The sequence below is a fragment of the Mugil cephalus genome, chromosome 14 (assembly GCF_022458985.1).
Source record: "Mugil cephalus isolate CIBA_MC_2020 chromosome 14, CIBA_Mcephalus_1.1, whole genome shotgun sequence".
Lineage (NCBI taxonomy): Eukaryota > Metazoa > Chordata > Actinopteri > Mugiliformes > Mugilidae > Mugil > Mugil cephalus.
This window is the reverse complement of record NC_061783.1, coordinates 9,504,678-9,524,812: the sequence shown is the minus strand read 5'-3', so window position 1 is coordinate 9,524,812 and position 20,135 is coordinate 9,504,678. Positions and strand designations below refer to the sequence as shown.

Below are 20,135 nucleotides of genomic sequence, written 5' to 3'. Positions count from 1 at the left end.
ATTTAAGTGTGACAAACATGCAACAAAAATAAGAAATCAGGCAGGGGCCAACACTTTTTCACACCACTGCAGACCCAGGTACTGTCTGAACCTTCAGACCTTATCAGTAACATCATTATCCTCACAGCAGCATTCCTTCTGTCCAGTGCAGTGGTGCATATTGTTATTGCTTGCATTTATTATGCTTATAGTTCCTTCCAGAGTTCCGCGGCAACAGCTGATTGACTGATGAATCACACAGGACAAGAAGAGAAGACATTACACTATTGTTAAAAGACACAAGACTTCAAACTTCAAACTTTATTTATTTATATAGCACTTTTCATTCTAAAACACAACCCAAAGTGCTTTACATAAAAACACAGAACATTACAACAGACACAGAATCACATAAAAAACACACTCACACGTACACACGCACACACATACATGTACGTATGCACACTGCACATACACAGGCACACACACGTCCACACTCACACCAATATACACACTAAGAGTTGTCAGCAAGACATGGCAGGAAACAGAGGCATCGCTGTAAGGCATTGGTTTGCCAATGTATAATTTTATTCAAACACCAAATGATCAACAGAACAGTTACAAAACAGACACAGGGGACAAAGTGGTGGCTGACATCAGCAGAACAATTTTTACATTTATTATCTATTACAGCACTGACAGTGGACGGCTCAGTAAAACATGGGCAGGATTATTACCCATAGGCTGAGTCACATGCTGGCATCTGCATCCTGATACGCAGATTCATAGATCTTATGAAACTCATTAAGTGGGTGCACACCATCATCCGCCAAATTATTTAAATTAATGTTAGTGTGTTGATTTGAGTAGAAGTTATTCTCTCTTGAAAAACCAGTCATGGCTCCGTTGATCAATCAGCGGGTTCTCTCCGGTCCATAGCTGGACCTTGCCACCTGACCCCTCCAGTTTCAACGGGGGAGGATGTCAGACAGCTGTGAGTGAGCTGGGTGTGCTGGGAAACAGCTGCTGTGTTTCAAGAACATCTGCTTTCACGCAGCGTAGCAGATCCACCCTCATGTTGGCCCCCCAAGCCAATGCTGTTTCCCCCCATTTCAATTACCAGTACATCTGGAGCGACATGGCCAGAGTCTCTTCTGGAGCAGATGAGAGGCATGAGATGCACTCATCGTCTTGCAGAAATAGGTTCTTGTCAAGGCCATGGGCTCTCAAGTAGCCACACAGCCTGGCGATAAAATAACTTCCGATAATATAAATGTTTGGTTACGTCTGGTGCAGTGGATCCATCTTTTCTGTTCAGAAAGACACAGCTTGATTGATCTACAGATACGCATCGGCTAAGCTAGTGTGTCCCAAGCATAGGACGCAATTTTACACAGAACTCCCACCTCCGACTAGACAAGCACAGACAAGTTTAAAGGGTCCCTGACTAAGAGTAAAGTAAAAAAAAACAACAGCTACCACACACAGCTTCACATACATGAGAGGTTGACGTTCCACACACCACACAAACATAATGCATCTATAAAACTGAAATACTTTTAGACACCAGACACCTGAGAGAGTCTTTGCAATAAACTCTGCACCAAAATAACTCCAGCACTTTAGAGTTCATCGTGTTTGTAAGTGAACTCTCTGGAGGATATGAAGCCGTCCTTGTTCTTATCCTCTTTGGCAAAGATGTCCTCCAGCATGTTTTCGTGTGCGGTGTCGTTGGGAGGGTAGCCGTGACGCTCAAACTCCTTCCTCAGATATTCTTTCACCTGCCAGACACACACACACACACAACAGGATAGTTAAATAGATAATTTCACTAACTTACTAAACCTAAGAGTTTGGTGTGTAATCCTTCACCTCTTGCCTGGAGAGCCTCCAGTCATCATTGAGGTCCATTTCCTGGAAGGACTCGTGTGACCTCGGTCCATTTCTGATCTCAAACACCTCGATGACGAAGGTCAAGGTGCTTTCAGGTGGGATCTTACCTGACCGCACAGGACACAGGGGAAGGAAACAAGGAGTCAGGTAAAACTGCTTCAGCTGGTTCCACACAAATGTGTTAAAGACTGAAAATATTCAGTTAAGTGTTAATGGCAGGAAAACTCTGAATGAATTATTAGTCCCATTCAGTCATTCAGGTTTTTGTTGTCATGGCAATGGTTACGTAGGGACAGAAGAGACAGCTGGTTAGAGTGGTTTGTGCTTACCAGAAAAGGCACAGTATGTTCGCATGCTCCACGTTGACAAAAAGCGGACTAATGCTACTGAATGAAACCTTCGTTCAGTGAGGTGAGTCCTGTGATGCCATTCAAAACAAGACAAGCAAGTATATACAAACATGCACAATAATGTTACACATTTTGATGACACAAAACACTTTTCTGAAGGTTTTATTAATGATCAGCAGCATGCAGTCAAGCTTTCCCATGTTTCCGAAGCCACATTACCCTTTCCTTCTTTCCCATAGGCCAAAGCAGGAGGTATGACCAGTTTCCTCTTCTCTCCAGAGCACATGTCCTGCAGACCTTTATCCCAGCCTTTCATCACTTCTTTGATGCCAAGTGTGAACCATACTGGCTGCTTGTCCCCCTCATTTCGACTGATGGAAAAACACAGATGGAGACACAGTCAAGTGTTACAGGTGTGAAGAAGGGTGAGCTGTGAGAGGGTCCTGCAGATTTCTTTAGAGGACAAACCTCTGCCGGGCTGCAATTTCAAACTAAATTTTGTTAAATGTTTGGGTTATTACCTGGTATTGTGTAAAATAACAATCAGGAAAAAACACTGCAGTAATCTGCAGTAGTTTTCACATATGACATGAAAAATATAGCGAACTAATTACTTAATTTTTATGTGGACCTTAATTTTGCTAAAATGCAACTTTGAACCATTTTCATTAGTTGCTTCCTCTATCATGCTTATTAATTAATATAATAATTATTATTAGTATCATTATTGTGAGGCTGGGGCGCATGAACCGTTTTTGGCTTCTATGGGAAATAGTTGGTGTTCCAACTGTTTATTAATGAGGCTGAACTAGATGAACAGAGAAAGTTTTTTTTTTGGAAATTGCATTTCCAATTAGTCTTCCATTCATCATTAATTCATCATTAGTTTCCATATTCCGTTCTTCTGTTTCACTTTCTTAGCTAACCTTCCGAGACCCTGTGTCCTCATATGGGGACATTAAGCTTCAGGTTTGTGGCAGATTATTCTGCCTCATTTAAACTTTTATCCTCATAACTAGATATTAGTTGGTGTAAAAATAAGATCGTGTCCATTTCAGTGGATTCATTCTACAGCCAGTTATGTAACAAAAGTGGACAAGATTTAAAATCTCATCAAATTTTACAGTTGGAAGTTATTAACTTGTCTCGTTCAATATGACACACAAATTCTATTCTACTCAACTGAGGATTTTCAGAAACGAAAATGTATCACCCCCCCCCCCCCCAAAAAAAAAAAACTACTCCCTGTTTAAAGACAATGCTTAGTTTTATAGTTCTTAGGTCCTACTAATCCCAAATAAAGAGAAATGGAGAAAAAAAATGCATACCGAACAAAAGCTCAGGTCTCAGGAGGTTAAACTAAAAAAAAAAAAAAATGAACAAGATAAATCACACTTTAAATGAACAAGCATGAAACCTAAAGTCACAGAATCAAAGCAAAAAGTCAGAGATAAGAAAATGTATTTTTGACATTTGGGTGAACTGGCCCTTTAAGTACTGTCACGTGACCGTAACAAACGGGAATAGCCAATGAGAAGAGCGCGAGCACTGACGGTTTTTATTATGGGACTTAACATCTCGAGATTTTCCAAATCTGTAGTCAAGTTTTGAAGACACCGAGTGCAACGAGAATGCTCCTACTACCTTTGTTTTACGACGTAAAATGCAGACTTTTCAACGAGGAAAAGCTCAGGTAACGCAGCTCTTGTCAACTATGGCTCAGTTACATGAAGCACACGGCGACTGTCATATAAGCTTCATTCTAAATTACTTTTAATGTCCTTAAATAAACCTGTAGCCTACCTTCCTCCCTTCACTGCTGTGACAAACGAAAACGTAACACCAGGAGAAGCAGAACATGTCAACTCGTTGAAAGTCACACTACTGGCATCATTAGCCCCGTGTTACTCATGAAACATACCTGGAGTGAAACATGGTCCCATTCTCTAAGTACCCATCATGGTGCACCAGCAGGATGTCCCCATTCTTGGACTTTCGGTGACAGAGGAAAGGTCTGTACAGAACTTCAATCTGCACCTCAGCCTCGGGCAACTTCCCCCCGCTAACAGACAGCAGCAGGGAGGAGGACAGCCAGCTCAGCAGAGCCAGCAGCATGCTGACACACGGCTTTCAGGAGCAACAGCAGGACAAACTTTAAGAGTTTTTAACAAAAAATGTGCAGAAGCTGCAGCAACAGTTGGTCCTCTACGTGGCAGCGGCGTTTCATCATGAAGTTGTTGCAGGAAGCTTCCCTCTGATTGGCTGCTTTTCCTCGAAAGCTCCGCCCCCAAGACTTCTCCCTTTAGCATCAAATAAGCAACTGAGTGAATTCTTTGAACTAGTGTAGTAGACCTAATCTTTATTTTCAATGTACAGTGTATTTTATTTTATTTTTTATTATATAAATATACAGTCATGCAAGCTGATTATCAACTAATCACATGTTACTGGATTCAGTTTGGTGTCATTTAGATGTAACTTCATGCTGCTGCAGTAATCACAGCTACTCTTTTTTTCACTGTTGTTGCAATAAAACAATAAATTCTCCTTCTGCCTGATTCATTCACTTCTAGAGGGCCGCACTTTGGATTGTACATTTACAGCGCTGCTTAAAGCTGTCTGATGTTCACTGGTGCACATTTACATGCAATATCACAGCATTGCACTTCATAAATATATGGTTTGTTATACATTGCACAGGAATAAACAATTTACATGACCTGATTTGCATACTACAGTACATAGAGTACCTATAATATTACTGCCTTTTGAAAAGGCTTTTTTTTCCTCTTCCATATTAAAAATGACTTTAGAACGTAGCTTATTTCTGCATTAACAGTCAGTATGTCATACACATTGTAACTATTGTACATGATACAATCATTAAAACGTTAAAATGTTTTCCGTCTGCCCATCAGTCCATAACAGTCCTGCATCCAATGATGTGACAGCAGCAAGGAGCCGCTCTCTGAGGCCAATTCAAGATTAAACCGTAACAGGGACAGTCGATTTCAAGCTGACTCCCAACGCATTTCATGGCTCAGATCAGCAGAAGAACGTCCTTTTCTCACACCCTCTCAGTCAGTTATTAATGGGAGGTGAAACTTCAGTCGAAATATGAAGTTTAGTCCCTGTCGATCAGAAAGAGGAACTGCAAAGATCCACTGTAGCCATTTTCTTAAACTTCTGAATTCAGGTGAAGTACTTGCAGCCAGTGGAATCAATGAGGCAAGAGTCAGTGCATCTGAGATGCCCAAAAGATCTACAAGAGAAGACGAGGACAATGAAAATAGTTATAATAAAGGCTGTAAACACGCTTATTTCTACTCTAACGTTTGGTAAAAACTGCTATATGAATAATATACGGTGGTTGCAGACAGTCCAAATGTGGCCCAACACACAAAAAACAGATTTTGCATATTATATACATTATTATATTCAATATTGTTATTTATTCATTCAGGTGACCTTCATAATCCCCAGATGCAAGTTTTTAGGTGCATACACACTGTATGTGTATTTGCTGTCAGTGAACATACCCAGGAAGGTAGGACTTGCAGGTCTGATAACCAAAGTCCTTTCCATCACACTCCTCCATGCCTTCATGTCGGTAGCCATCTCCACAGTAGGCCCACTTGCAGTCTGGAGTAGCAAAGAGGAGGAGATGAGGAGAGGTTTGTGGCAGAGGCAGGATAGAGCAAGGAGTGGAAGAGAGAGGGAGAAGACGTTACGAATTTATTTGGCACTGCAGTCTGTTTCAGTGATGCCAATACAGCATTTTCCTGCTAAATTAATTGAACGGAGGCAGAGAGTGGTGAGAGGATGGCGGGGAGTGAGACGGGGTGGAATTAATGGAAGATCAAGGAAAGGTCTCCACAGTGCTTACTGCTTTTATCCTGTGCCATGTGGGAACAGACACCGTGCTGTTTTTTATTTTGCTCCGCAGCGCATTTAATGAGCAGCTGGGTGTGGCAACAGAGTTGTGTGCAGCAAAAAGACATTCTACTTTACAGATAAGAGACTTGTCCTGTTTTATTGGTAACAATAGCGTTTCCATAATCAGAGCTGCTGACTTCCTGATTGGATTTTTTTGTGGTTCTTGGCTCTACATTGCAGGCTATTTCTGCATGTGTAACAAGTGAGCAACAGAGGGATGTAACTCACTTAGACAGGCATCGGTGACAATCTGGTTTCCATCATCACACTCCTCTCCGTGCTGGGCCTGCACCTTCCCATCGCCGCATGCGCCAACCCTATCAGGGACTTTCTCTGTTGACTGAAACGGCTGGAAGGGCTAGGAGCGACAAGAGCTGACTTAACATTTCAAGTGCTGAGAAATCTGATGTGGCAGTTTGGAGAAAATATGACTTTAAAAAAAAAAAAAGAGTTTTACCGAGATTGTTATCTGTTGTAGCCCAGACTAAGTAAAAGAATAATCTTCTGTGTTACTTCTCAAACGCAAACTTTAAATGCTATTACCTGAATGGGCTGCCATCCATCTTTATCCTTAAAGTACAGTATCCTCTGATCCTTCCTGAATGCTATTGCATTGTCTTGTTGCAGGCTGTCCATCTCTTCCTCACTGCTCACCACGTATATCTACACACACATAAAAAATACAAAGGCAGTATGGATTAACTCAGTGATAACACACACTTAGTTTGAATATTTCTAGATTATATGTGGAAGATTGAATCTCACTGCAGAGACTTTATTGTTGCCACGCCGTCTGTAGCTTCCAAAGGGGGCGTTATTTCCTCCAGAGACGGTGTCACAGTTACACTGACCTGGTGGACCTGGAAGACCCTTCTCCCCTTTCTCCCCTACCAGATAAAGACCTGCAAGAAATGCAAAAACATACAACATTTACCTTGGATAACACACAAGGTCAATACAAAACGATATAGTAAATGGAGTTAGTAAATAGAGGTACTGTACCTGAGGCAGGAGGTCCAGGTGGCCCAGGGTGGCCGTTAGGACCTTGGGGTCCTGGAGGCCCCATTAGTCCAGGGGCTCCAGTTTGACCCTTTGTGCCCTGTATAAACCAGGCGGTATCACAATGTCAGAAAGATACACACAGACAGGCACTCTGAAGGTGACCTACATGTCAGTACCACTTGTGAATTATTTCAGTGTAGTCCATGGGACCTGTGTTTATGTGTATGTATTTATATGTTTAGAATGACTCACACCCACACTGGGCGTCTAAACATAGAGCTGCAAGTACAGTGTCACCGGTGTCACCAGTGTCACCAGAGTTAAGTTAAGCTGCCAGGGTTCAGGTCTAATTCATGTCAAATGCAAATTGTTGTATTTGTATACACATGTGTCACCTATTACGTATTATACTTAACAGGTAACCAAAGCACTTGTGTATTATTCTTCCTTCTCCTCTTTCATCCACCTGTTTGCCTCTCTTCCCAGGACGTCCAGTCGGTCCTCTCTTCCCTGGCACTCCTGGCTCTCCCTTTGGTCCCTGTTCACCCTTGAAGAGGAGCAAAGTTAAGGAAACACTAGATTAGATCACATCTTTGAGTGTCTTCACCCTTTGATTATTCTTACCTTCTGGCCCAGCATCCCAGGCAAACCAATGGAACCCTGAGCAGATAGAAAAGGCGTGAGAAAAGTCCTTATCTCGTACACAGCAGGGACTAACAAAATGTATAATGTCAGTTTAATATAGCTCTGAAATAGGCATGCTGTTAAAGCGTCTCAAATTAACAGGCAGGTTCTCGTAAACCACTTAGGCTTTAAACAATATCTGAAGAAGCAGCTTTAGGGGATTTTACAGCCCGATCAAGTTATTAGATCCATTAAGACACAGCAGGAGTTTAAGTGCTCATTGTCATAGCACAGCAAACAACATTTCCGAAATGATTTCAGCACTTGCAGTAAAAGGAATATTTCTGTCGAACCTTGTCGCCTTTTGGTCCTGCTGAGCCGGGATCACCACGACTGCCCTTTTTGGGAAATAAGGGGAACGTGTAAGAAAAATAAAAAAGAAGATATAATAGTTTTTTTAATAACAAAGGTTACTATGGAATGTGACCCTGAACTCACCTTGTCTCCTTTGTAACCAGGCAAACCCTGAAATGATAGACAAGAAGTTTAAGGGCAGAATGATATTTTACGACATGTAGTCTTCATGATTGTGTACTCAGTGTTGTAAAGACCTTTGTTCCCGGTGGTCCTCTCAGTCCTGGTAAACCCATGAGGCCTGGATCTCCCTTCTCACCCTTATGAAAATATGCATATAGATATGACTGTCTGCATCCTTTATATATTTACATGTAAATGTATGTAAAAGACTTCCTTAATGCATCGCACTACATCAGAATTGCACTGTACTCAAACCTGTATCAGCACCTGGAGGAAAAAAAACAGGACACTTACCTTGGGTCCCTCTGGACCAGGCCATCCTGGAAGACCTTGTTTCCCTGGAAGACCTGGAGCTCCAGTACGACCCTACAGACACACACACACAAAAAAAAACATTAGTGCCAACACAAACAACTGAAATACTTCCACGGCCTCTTCATTGAACATTCACAGAAATTGACCACTTGTGCTTTTATCTACTCAGATATATACTCAGGCATATCCTGAGAGCAAAGTTTTAACAGTGTTGCTAATTAGTCAACAAGAATAAAGCCTTAATCAATATCGCTCCATTGCCAGCTCCCTCCAAGCAGAAGAGCCAGATGTCTTACACTGCAGCCTTGCATCTTAGTGACACCTGGACAACTATTGCAGAGCCTGTTGCCATGCTAGCAGCACGCTCTCATTTAGGTGCCTGTCATTAAAACCGCAGCCCGTGGAGACACCGCGGACCTGCCGCGCGCGTGTGTGTGTGTGGAGTGATTTATCGCAGAGAGCAAAAGCACTTAGAGAGATTAAAGTGCAGAAGTGGAGTGCTGAAGAGGCTGGATCAGCAGGACTGGAGTCCAGTACGAGGGCTAATGGAGCCAGGCCAAGGCGAGGAGAAAGGAGAGGAGGAAGGAGCAGCAGAGAAGAAAAAAAAAAAAAGAGGGGGGAATGACAGAGAGGTGAGGAGCCGGAGGATGACGGGAGGCATCCGGAGATGTGATCAAGGTTTGCTGCGTGGTTACAGTGGCTACTGAGGCTAATGTAGCGTGACCCATTTAGCAGCTGTGGACGATATTCTGAGCACATCAATAGACAAATCACATCACTGAGATTGAGGATGCATCGAGGGGACAGGGATGGGGAGAAATCCAGATCCCATTATTCCAAGGACATGCGAGACGGAGCGAGAGGGAGAGATGAGCGAGGCAACGAGACGTGCGGGAGAGGAGGAGCGGCTCACCTTTAACCCCGGACGTCCAATTTCTCCCTGCAAGGGGACAAATGAAGCGAAGGGAGATGCGGTGCTCGTTAGAGCGTGGAAGAACACAAGGACACACACAAATGCTTCTACGGAAAACTGCACTGGAGACATAACTCACAAAAAAACACACACCTTCTCCCCCTTTGGTCCCCTTATGCCAGGTAATCCACCGTGACCCTGAAAAATGGCACCGCATTTATATACAGCTCACACACAGAGAGATCAATGCTAAAAAGGTCTTTTGGTTTTATTTCCATGCTTGTTTCACAACATTTCAATCTGCTATTTTAAAATAGCTACATTAGCCCACTTCTACTGTCAAATGGATGCACCATGATTTAATCCGACCAAAGAGCTAATGCGTGGTTAACAGGATTTTGTAGTATTCTGTTTAAATTGAGGCCTTACCTCTGGGCCTGGAGGACCTGGAGGTCCTGGGGGTCCAGGTGAGCAACCCGGCATTACAGGCTTTTGTTTTTCTGGCACCTCTCCTTCAGATACCTCTGATATGCCGATGGCTTCCTTCAATCGATCAATTGTACACAAAGACAGAGAAAACAACGGGCGTCACACAAATGTGTGTAGAGGAGGGTTACCGTGCAATCGGGTTTGAGACCTACAGGGTTGCCCCGCTTCCAGAGCCGAGGCGGAGGGGGGAACAGAGGTGGCGGAGGAGGTGACATGAGACAACAGGGGTCAAACCTCATCGGCTCATCCAGAAACCTGAGGGCTGAGAGGAAAAACGGAGAGGACTGTCATGAAAAGCTGCAGCAGTGAAAGGCGTGCAACACGTTTTCGTCCCGTTTTAGCTCTCAGTTGTACTGTCCTATTTCAACACAGGCTCACACACGCACACACACACATGGCTGTACGTCTTACCCGAGTGCGCCGAGAGGATGCTGTCCATGTAAGAGTGCCGGGACAATGCCGGACACAGGAGAATGTGGATAAAGACGGCACTCTTCACCACGTCCATGCTGCTGGTCGACTTTCCCTAAAACACAAAACACAAACCTGTCACACACTCTATTTCTGTTTCCTGAGCTCAATGCAGTCTCTGGCAGCTGTCACTTTTCCTCATTCCCTCTTGAGGGTGTCACTGTTTCATCACTTCAGTCTACCAAAGCCCCCCTCTCTCTCCTTACAGCATAATAAACTTGTTGCAGCCCCTCACTGCAGCAGATGCAACCACCGCTGTAATTCCAGACGTGCACCCACCCCTCTGTGCCAGATTTAGACCAAGTGGAGGCCATTCACTGACAGAAGTCATGTCAACAATAGTAAGGCTCATTCACACAGACATTTTTCAGCACACTCTCACATTTGATATGGTCAATGCAGGTTAATGATGGCAGTTGCGTGGATTGTAATTTCCATCACAATCCGCATCTCCTTTGACTCTCACTCCTTCGCCATATATCTTTTAAGTCTGTCCCAATAATCCAACAGCTTTAAACTGAAGCAGTGCCATGTACGTCCATGGCTTTGAATGCACAGGATCCCCTTACCTTCCACTTGAAATTGTGCCGCACTTGCAGACACGCTGTCTGGCGCTCCTCTCGCCTAAATGAAATGCGCAGTGTGCAGTCCCGGAGACCGTGGCTCCTCTGACATGTGGCGTACTGTAGCCAATCTGGAAGGTTAATAAATCTGATCCACTTATCGACCCGCTCCTTTTCCCTCCGCCGGTCAATAACAACACAATTGCATAGAGGGAGGACCTTGTTCTCTAAATGTCCACCAGAGGCCACTGAGTGGAGCCAGCGCAGCTGTGGCAGCTCAGTCCCCGAGGAGCATTAACAGTAGTGTGATTTGCATCGGCTTCAGGACGGATAACTGGAATGGTCTGATACTCTCAAATCTGCACTCTTAGATCTGGCACGATTTGCATGGACTGCTGTGACAGCGGCCGTCATGGTCTCTTCAGTAGAGCGATGGCGCCCTCTACTGGATGTTTTAGTACATGTCAGAAATATGAACACGAATAAAAATCTCAATTTCATGAACATCTTATAATATATGTATGTCTTTGTGTTCTTCATGCTGCTTCTTGTTGACAGTGGTGTGAAGCTGTGATGTCAAAGTCATAGCAGACAATAATGGGGCGGCTATGGCTCAGTAGGTAGAGCGGATTGTCCATGAACCGAAGGGTTAGAGGTTTGATCCCCCTGAGTGTGCCATATGCCGAAGTGTCCTTGAGCAAGATACTAAACCCCCAGTTGCTCCCAGTGCAACTGGCGCTGGTGTGTGAATGTATGTGTGCTTGTGTGAGTGAATGGGTGGATGTGTCTCTGACTGTAAAAGCGCTTTGAGTACCTTTGAGTAGGTAGAAAAGCGCTATATAAGAGCAAGACCATTTACCAAATAATCTAATTTACTGACTTAATACACCAAGAAAACAAACAATGTTGACTACTACAAGTCAACAACAGTTTCTTCCGACATGGCATAAGAAGTCATTATAATATTCATCCCTCCTCACCCACACACACCTACACTGGACTGATCCACTCAGGACCTCTGTGCCCTGTTACTGCCCGTGCAATATAGTTATCTTTTATTTATCTTTTTATACAAAAGTTTTTATATGTTTTGATTTTTTGTTTCTGTCAGTATCCCTGCTTTCTCAGATCCATTCTACTGGAATTTCATTTGATGTAAATCTAACTGTCAAATAAAGTCTAAGTCTAAGCCTAAGTACATTATTTCAAAGTGGAAGGAAACAATGACATTTTAGAAGAAAATGTCTCCAAAATGGGTATTTTATTTACTTTCATATACTCTCACACCCATATTTTGAGGTTGTGTATGACAGCATTGTATAAAACAGTAATTCAGTATAAAGACTATTTCATTTATATCCAACACTTTATTAGCATCATCTCGCCCAATGACAGCTGGGATAGGCTCCAGCAACCCCCTAGTGAGGATAAGCAGCAGCAGAAGATGACGTGAGACTTAATTAGCATTAGCATAGCATTATCTCTTATTCAGATTCAGACCTAAATGACACTCTGAACTGTATATCATTTTACCCATTAAGTGTCTATTTTACTGTAACCAGCAAATCTATTTGACCTTGTTGTCCCTGTACCAACCAAAATTAATTTAAAAATGTGTCAGTATGAAACATTTTAAAGCGCCACCACATAGCATAGTAAAGTCTGTAATACCCAGTGGTTTAAAAAGGGTAAAGTCTGTAAAAAAATAAAACTAATACAATACTATGTCAAACCCATTTTGAGGCATGTAAACAGGGAAGACTTAATACATAGTAAACAATAGAAAATAAAGTTAAACACAAACAGTGATCCACAGCGCGGAGAGGGACAAATGCATAGTTTCTGTGCAAGGAGCAGTTAAAGTTAAACAATAAAATCCCAAAGAACAGTTTCCTCTTCAAATGAGGAGCGCCCGGAAAATCCACAAAATGCAGGAAGGCTGACTCACACGATGACTAAAAACAGGCTTCTCCACCTACACTGTATCAGCACATGACACAGCGTGGTGGCTATTTTGTGATGTAACAAAATGCAGAGATTGCATTTAAAAAAAAACTATTGTAAACTGTATTGTTTTTTTAGCCCATAAATGAACAGTGTAATGCTATTGTCCACAAATGCATGTGTGTGTTCTGTGTTCTTGTTTTACGACGTGGAATCCTTGATGTAGGCTATAAGATCCTGTCTTTCCTTTTTCTTTTTGATCCCGCTGAAGATCATCTTGGTACCAGGAATGTACTTCTTGGGATTCTGAAGGTAGACGTCCAGAGTGTCTTCGCCCCATATGATGCCTTAAGGGAAGTAAAACACATGTAAGTAACGCAGTTATTCACAAATAACATCTTACACGACTTGTGTAGCAAATAGAAAATCTACAACGTCAGGCAGCTGATGATGGTCGTAACATTTTAGTGCCTTCTCTCAGAGCGGAGTGGAAAACTCCAGCCTGTTTAGACCTGCTGCGCTTACTCTTATATACAAAATGGATAATCATCTCATAACCCCTTAGAAAAACACAGACTCACATATCCACACAGATCAGCATTCCTCTTATGTGACCTCTCAGTACAACAGAAATGAGATCCACGGTTCAGTTCCCTGCACGGGATTGAAATCACCCAAAACAATACAGAAACGTCAAAGCATACGGAGTGTGTCCTTTGAGAACTGTTGGCTCTGACTGAACTTTTTGCATCAGTACTTTCCAATAAGATCAACTATAATGAACTGAGGTTCAGTAGCTGGGGCACACCTCAATCACTCCCCTAATTACTTTTCAAGCTTATTCATACTTGGTGCCAGCACTGTTTCCTCCAGTTCTGTTGACCCCATCCTTCCATTTCCCCCTAATCCATTTATCCTCTTACCTTAACCTTCCCTGAATGCCCCTCGACATCCTACCATCCTCTCTTCATTTTTCAGGCACTCTCTCGGATCCATCTCCTCCAGCCCTGCCACCAACCCTGACTACCCTGATTAGACAACCATCATCTTACTTCTCTCATTCACTCCCATTATTAATCTCATCATTTCTCACTGTTGTGGTGTGGACCTTGCCAGTGAAACAGCAAGCACATGTTTTTAGTCAGATATCCCAGGCTGAACATCTTGTCTGGTGCACAGCTTTGTACATAACAGTAAAGAATCAGGCATCAAGCTCCTATGGGGCAATACAGTTTTAAAACTGCTCCAGAAAAGGTTGGGTTACGATGGTACTCTGTCACAGCTAAAGGTGGATAAACTTTGAGAAAATATGAACTTGGAGTAAAGCAAAGTTGTAAAGCAAATATTTTGTCTGGACACAGCACAGAAAAAAGAAAAACAATTAGTTTAAAAAATGGAAACCGGTTAACTGCCTTGAGGTCTCAAAGCAGCTTCGTCTTAACTTCAGTGTTGATCCGAATCCGTTTTCCTATCTACCGGTCAGTCCGTCAACAAGTACATGAGTTCTCTCCAGCTTGTTTGGGGATTCTGCTCAGCAGTGATCCGTACCTTTATCAATGTTGGCTTGTGTGTAGTTGTAGCCATCCGCCTGCCCTGTCTTTCTTCCAAACAGCCCCCACAGGTTGGGTCCCACCTTGTGTCGTCCCCCCTCTTCCACTGAGTGACACTGGGAACACTTCTGGACAAACACCTTCTTCCCTTTTGCAATGTCTCCCATGATCAGCTGACAGGAGACAAAGAGTAGACAGTCACAAACACACAGTACGAAACCAGTCACAGTATGAAGAAGTGAGTGAAGAAATACCAGTACACAAAGTGTTATAAAAAGTGATGCACAGTGCGCATGAGCACTTCGGAGCCACCCTCTCATTGTTACGAAAACAGATCAATATGAAAAAAAAAAAGAAAAAACGACCAAAATGTCGTATTGTGAAGTATGATAGATACCCTCGTTGTTTGTTTAAGAGTCTTGATTTAAAAAAAAAAAAAGATCGATAAAACCTATAAAGCGGCCACTGACGCAAATCTCACCGTCAGCCGTGTGTAGTTCAGGTGCCTCCGGGGGGGTGAAGATGTCTGCGCTTCTCAGAGTCTGACTCCTTTGACGGCAGCTGTTGTTTGTTGACAAGAACTTTCTGTCTGTTTCCTAATACACCGGATACAAATGTGAAGGATCTCCCACATTTGAAGGGAGGGGCCTACTCCGTTGGATAATGACTGGAGCTGACACCCATTTTCAGAGGAAGGCAGGTGAGGTATCTCCGTCATGTGTGGGCGGTGCCCGAGCAAGATAGAGGTGTCATTTTTTACTTTTTAGGTCAAACAGCATTACATAACCCCAATGAACTATAAACTACATACATTTAAGTAATTAAGTATAAACGAATAATTAAAAATAGATCAATAAATAAACACTGTATGTAAGGATATATATATGTATATATATATATATATATGTATATATATATATATATATATATATATATATATATATATAAACACATGGGCTGCTTTGTAAGTACTACTAACTAAATTAACACAAAAGCACATGTTTGGTCATGCTAAATTAAATCTTTAAGTTTAATTCTAATTTTATATTTATTCAGGCTTTTTTCTATTTTTGTTAAGTAATCGTTCGTTCTCCATAGTACTCATATGTGTGAACGTTCCCACAACCTGAGGCCACCAAGACCACCAACAGACCCCTATTTGTTAAGGGGGATCTTTCCATGTTCAAATTATTATTATTATTACTATTATTTGTCTTTAATGGAGGAAAGCAGTGTTTAGGTCATGTAACATGTGCTATGTCCTTATAAAGACTTAGAGAGACAGAGACTGTAAATGTCTGCCTTACAAGAGTGATCATCATTCACAGCAGACTTTTTGACTCAGTTCTTTAATATCTTCTGTAAATAATGGTTTCATTTTAGAGTGTTAGCCACGTCACTGCAACCACCCAGAAGTGACACACGTAACAGCAATTCTTTTCCTGCCATGACTTGTGTCCGCCGCGGAGAAGAACTGAAATATTTCAGTCATTTTGTAAAAGTAGCAACTGCATACACAAGAGAAAATGTGTCGACAACATAAAATGTGTTCTTTTATAAGGTGAATCAATACGCTATCAGAGCAGTCAGTCCCATGTGAAATGAACATTTTGAGAAACATTTTTATGACCTGTGTTCTGCCTTGATTGTCTTTTTTATTGAGCAAGGTGAGATGCATTTGTCACGCTTTAACATACCATAACATGTCCATAACACACCCAATGTTTTCCACCAATCTTCCTCTCCTCTTGTTACCTACTAGAAACCTTGACTGGGAGCAAAAATGCCAGTTTGTGGTTTTCTGTTAACCAGATGAGGCACCTGTGATGGACCTCTGGCAAGAGGACAAAAACAGAGGACCGTGTTTTCTCTTTTCAGCACATATTCAGTGCTGTTAGGTCATTTAGTAGTAGAAAATAAGGTCATGCTGGTTTTGTAACTCAACTTGAGGAGAAATCAGTCGGGACGTTGGCTCCCCCTAGTGGCAAATTACTGTAACGAATGAATGGCCACGACTAAATCTAGCCTTGCTGTACTACTACAACAACTACTACTATTACTACTACTACTACTACTACTACTACTACTACTACTACTAATAATAATAATAATAATAATAATAATAATAATAATAATAATAATAACAACAATACTAATAATAAAATTTTAAATTTAAACTAATAAATACTATTTATGTAAGGACTGGAACGGTCAAAACATTGTGTTTTTGAATGCATGCTGTAACTGAAGGTGTTTCTTTATTATTACATCAATCAGAACAAAAAGATGCTTTCCTAATGTATGATTCCTTCATCAGTACCTCAAGGTAGATTCTGGGGTAAGGCCGATCCTCTTTAAAATAAACACAAACCATTTGTTTTAAACCTTTATTCGTTAACCTTCCATTACAATTCTATAATTTTATTTAAAGCAACTGAATAATTGAAATGCTCAGATGCTCTAACTTTTTAAATATTTAACATTTTGCTTTTACAGTGAAAAAACACTTAATGTTGATATTTACATCGCACTGTGACCTCATTGCAGGCCTGAATAGAATCTTTATTTTTTAAAGGTTTTGTCATCCATCTCATCTTCTTCTTCTTGTTCTTCTTCTGAGCTGGTTGCAAAGTCAAAATTTTCATCCCTGGAAAAAGAAATGCAGTAATGAAGTGCCTATTAATCGAAACAAAGTTCCCAGACAAGTATAGCACAGGTTTATCACAGAGTATCTTACCAATGCAGCCCAGTTTTCAGTAACTGCTCACTGGCCAGAGTCCTGAGAAGGCTCCAGTAAGGATTACTTCTGCCAAATCTTTGAGGCAGCACCGGGTTCGGCGCCTCTTGGACTTCGGGGCACTCTGCGCACATTCGAATCACCTCCCAGGACCTTCCAAACCTCTGAGGCATGTTGGGGGTCGAGTTCGGCGCCCTTTCGTCACCAGGATCACTCTCCCTCCCAAAGCGCATGGGCATGTTGGCGTGCATGTGGAGAGGTTTGGCGGTGGGCGGGTAGAGCTTGATAATGGTCGGGAGGCTGAACTTGTTGGTCGGGGGTGTAACGTGTATGTTGAAGTTCTCGAGGTCTAAACTCCTATGGATTTCGCTTTTCATCTGGAAAGAGTTCAGGTCAGTGGATCAGGCCACGACGCCAAACATTTAGTTCAGTCTTCACAGATTAGAAGATTTGCCGCTTATATTTGTTCTATATTGATAGTAAACTAAATAATTAAACATTTTAGCCAAAACAAGAAACTAGTTTTGCACTCGTAAATGCGTGAACTATTTAGGTTGTCAATAACAAAAATTAAAGAAATTGTGAAAAATAGCATTTTTTATTACCACGAACCAGCAATTTGGGGCAAAGATATTTATTTGACTAACAATATGATGAGTAAAAACATCAAACGCTTACTTCTAAACAGCAGGAGCTGAAATAAGTAATTTATATATTACAAAAAATTCTCTGAAGGTTATTTTCCTACTGATGCACCTGTCAGTTAATGTTCCAGCACTTATCAATGAATACCTGGTTTATCTCTTACCTGCTGCCGTGGCTGTTTCCTCACAGTGTGTCTGTTGTCGCCGCCGCTCAGTACAGTTTTATCGCTGCGGATCGATTTCCCAAACACCTGGAGGTCCGACGCTTCTGCCCCTCCAAGACCTCCCAGCATCAGGAGCGCTGACACCATCACCGTCCTCAGCATGTTAAGAACTGCGCTTGACGGTTTCTCTCAGGACAGTGTTGGGCCACCTTACCTACTGGTCACACTGTCCCCCATTATTAAAGCACCCAGAGAGCCATACGTCACCAGTGGCGTGACATAACACACATACATATCATACAAACTACCTCATCCACGTGCATCTTCATCCTCATTTAAACTGAGCGAATTCCTGACACGTTTACTAATCACCCAGCCCTGAAGAATATATTTGAAAAGGTATGTCTGCCCTAATTGGGCCGCTGAATGGACCCGAGATCGCTGGAGCTAAGCTAAAACCATGCGTTGAATGGAAACACTGAATGAATGGCACCATTCCTATTCAACATATGTGAGATACAGAAGTATTGTCTAATTCTAGAGAGGTTTGCATTTCCTAATTACATTCAGGTAGTCAATGAGGAACAGATCTAGAGCAAAAAGGATGTTTTGATGGAGCAGCAACGAAAGCCCTGAATGCAACACAAGCTGGCAGTTTCTGTGAATTAATGACTTCCAATTAGTGAATTTAAGTAGTTTCCTATTTCCTCCAAGCTATAAGCAAATACTAATTAATGGTGTGAACCATAAATCTGTTCATTTAAAGGAAAGTTCATGCTGGTAAATACCTTGTCTATAATCACAGTGCCAACTGAAGAATTGCGCCAATTCTGGTTTCCTTCTTGTAGCTACTGTTTGACGCTTTCTTAGTTTTTAAAAATCCTCTTAAATATATTTTGAATTAAAAAGCCTTTATCATCCCAACCAACATGTTAAATACATAACACAACTTAAGGACACAAGACCGACAGTGAAAACATGGATCTAAAAATTTCATGATGAGTGTAATTAAGCAGATGCATTATATATGTCAACTGGAGTCATGTCCAGGTCCAGCTGATGAATGTAAGTTCTGCATTTACACTAATTTTAGTCCAGCTTCTATATGCTGGCCTTGTGTTCGCTGGCCATTTGGTGCCTGACAGATGTCTGCAGTGTGCGATGCCTATGGCTGCTTTTGGCTTAAAAAACAGCTGCCTGATGGTGCTGTTCAGAGAGAACAAAAACCTTTACGTTGTGGATGTAAAACCAAAACAATAAGCCGAAAGGCACTAAAATGTTAAGTAGAGATAAGGATGAGCTGCAGGGTAAATCTAGTGGAGTGACTTAAAACTACATTACAGCTATATATATATATAGACACACACACACACACACACACACACACACACATAAAGTTGTAATGTAGTTTTAAGTTTTCTTAACGAGCTGAAAGAGAAACCAGAATATATGCACAAACCATATGAAATGGATATTTGGGTCATGGTGTGTGAAGCCTGTAGAACAGATGTTTGTGATAATAACCTATCTGAACATAAATTTCCTTCTATATGCACAGTAGAGTGCAACAGAAATACCTTTGTGACATAACGCATTGTTTATTTCTTTTGCTTCCCGCTGAGCGTTGTGTTTTGTGTGGCTGAACAACGCAACCTGAAAAGGAGGGGGGTCCATCGGAGGGAAAGGTTTCATCGCACAATTAAATATTTTAAAACATTATTTTATTTCCAATGGGAACAGTGAAAACTAGTTTTTCACATTCCACCCCCTCTTGTGTCTAGCAACTGTTAAACAGCCCAGCTTTGACAAGTATTACAAAGCGGCACCGGGGAGGACGTCACTCCCCATTCCTGTTCCTGAAGGTGTCAATACCGTTTCTAATGACTCATCGAAGCGGTGTTTGTATCCTAAGCAGACAGAATGTGAAGAACGTCCTCAGGGAGACAAAGGGTGATGATGACAACCGGCAGGGAACTTTAATTTGATCCATGCGTCATGACCCTGACATTGTTACCATTTGCCAT

The 20,135-nt window shown here is 41.9% G+C and overlaps 4 protein-coding genes across 4 annotated transcripts; all 4 read right to left on the bottom strand.

The window, feature by feature from the left end:
* Positions 1 to 553: 553 nt before the first annotated feature.
* Positions 554 to 4,477, bottom strand: LOC125020112 (peptidyl-prolyl cis-trans isomerase FKBP14-like). The gene is made up of 4 exons (XM_047605396.1): positions 4,144 to 4,477; positions 2,442 to 2,593; positions 1,852 to 1,979; positions 554 to 1,760 (listed from the first exon to the last, which is right to left on the bottom strand). Exons 1-4 carry the CDS (start codon positions 4,335 to 4,337, stop codon positions 1,602 to 1,604), a joined length of 633 nt encoding a protein of 210 aa, XP_047461352.1. The 5' UTR covers positions 4,338 to 4,477; the 3' UTR covers positions 554 to 1,601.
* Positions 4,478 to 4,561: 84 nt separating this feature from the next.
* wu:fc38h03 (acetylcholinesterase collagenic tail peptide) lies at positions 4,562 to 11,482 on the bottom strand. The gene is made up of 18 exons (XM_047605363.1): positions 11,079 to 11,482; positions 10,450 to 10,564; positions 10,191 to 10,300; positions 9,979 to 10,092; positions 9,703 to 9,747; positions 9,550 to 9,576; positions 8,616 to 8,687; positions 8,396 to 8,458; positions 8,283 to 8,309; positions 8,138 to 8,182; positions 7,785 to 7,820; positions 7,627 to 7,707; positions 7,161 to 7,257; positions 6,924 to 7,060; positions 6,702 to 6,821; positions 6,387 to 6,516; positions 5,762 to 5,864; positions 4,562 to 5,484 (listed from the first exon to the last, which is right to left on the bottom strand). The coding sequence occupies exons 2-18, from the start codon at positions 10,544 to 10,546 to the stop codon at positions 5,415 to 5,417; spliced, it is 1,374 nt and encodes a 457-aa protein (XP_047461319.1). The 5' UTR covers positions 10,547 to 10,564; positions 11,079 to 11,482; the 3' UTR covers positions 4,562 to 5,414.
* Positions 11,483 to 12,314: 832 nt separating this feature from the next.
* Positions 12,315 to 15,215, bottom strand: LOC125020121 (cytochrome c-like). Its single transcript, XM_047605411.1, has 3 exons — positions 15,048 to 15,215; positions 14,565 to 14,739; positions 12,315 to 13,363 (listed from the first exon to the last, which is right to left on the bottom strand). The coding sequence occupies exons 2-3, from the start codon at positions 14,731 to 14,733 to the stop codon at positions 13,218 to 13,220; spliced, it is 315 nt and encodes a 104-aa protein (XP_047461367.1). The 5' UTR covers positions 14,734 to 14,739; positions 15,048 to 15,215; the 3' UTR covers positions 12,315 to 13,217.
* Positions 15,216 to 16,949: 1,734 nt separating this feature from the next.
* npvf (neuropeptide VF precursor) lies at positions 16,950 to 18,311 on the bottom strand. Its single transcript, XM_047605398.1, has 3 exons — positions 18,112 to 18,311; positions 17,304 to 17,680; positions 16,950 to 17,213 (listed from the first exon to the last, which is right to left on the bottom strand). Exons 1-3 carry the CDS (start codon positions 18,271 to 18,273, stop codon positions 17,129 to 17,131), a joined length of 624 nt encoding a protein of 207 aa, XP_047461354.1. The 5' UTR covers positions 18,274 to 18,311; the 3' UTR covers positions 16,950 to 17,128.
* Between the last annotated feature and the right edge of the window lie 1,824 nt (positions 18,312 to 20,135).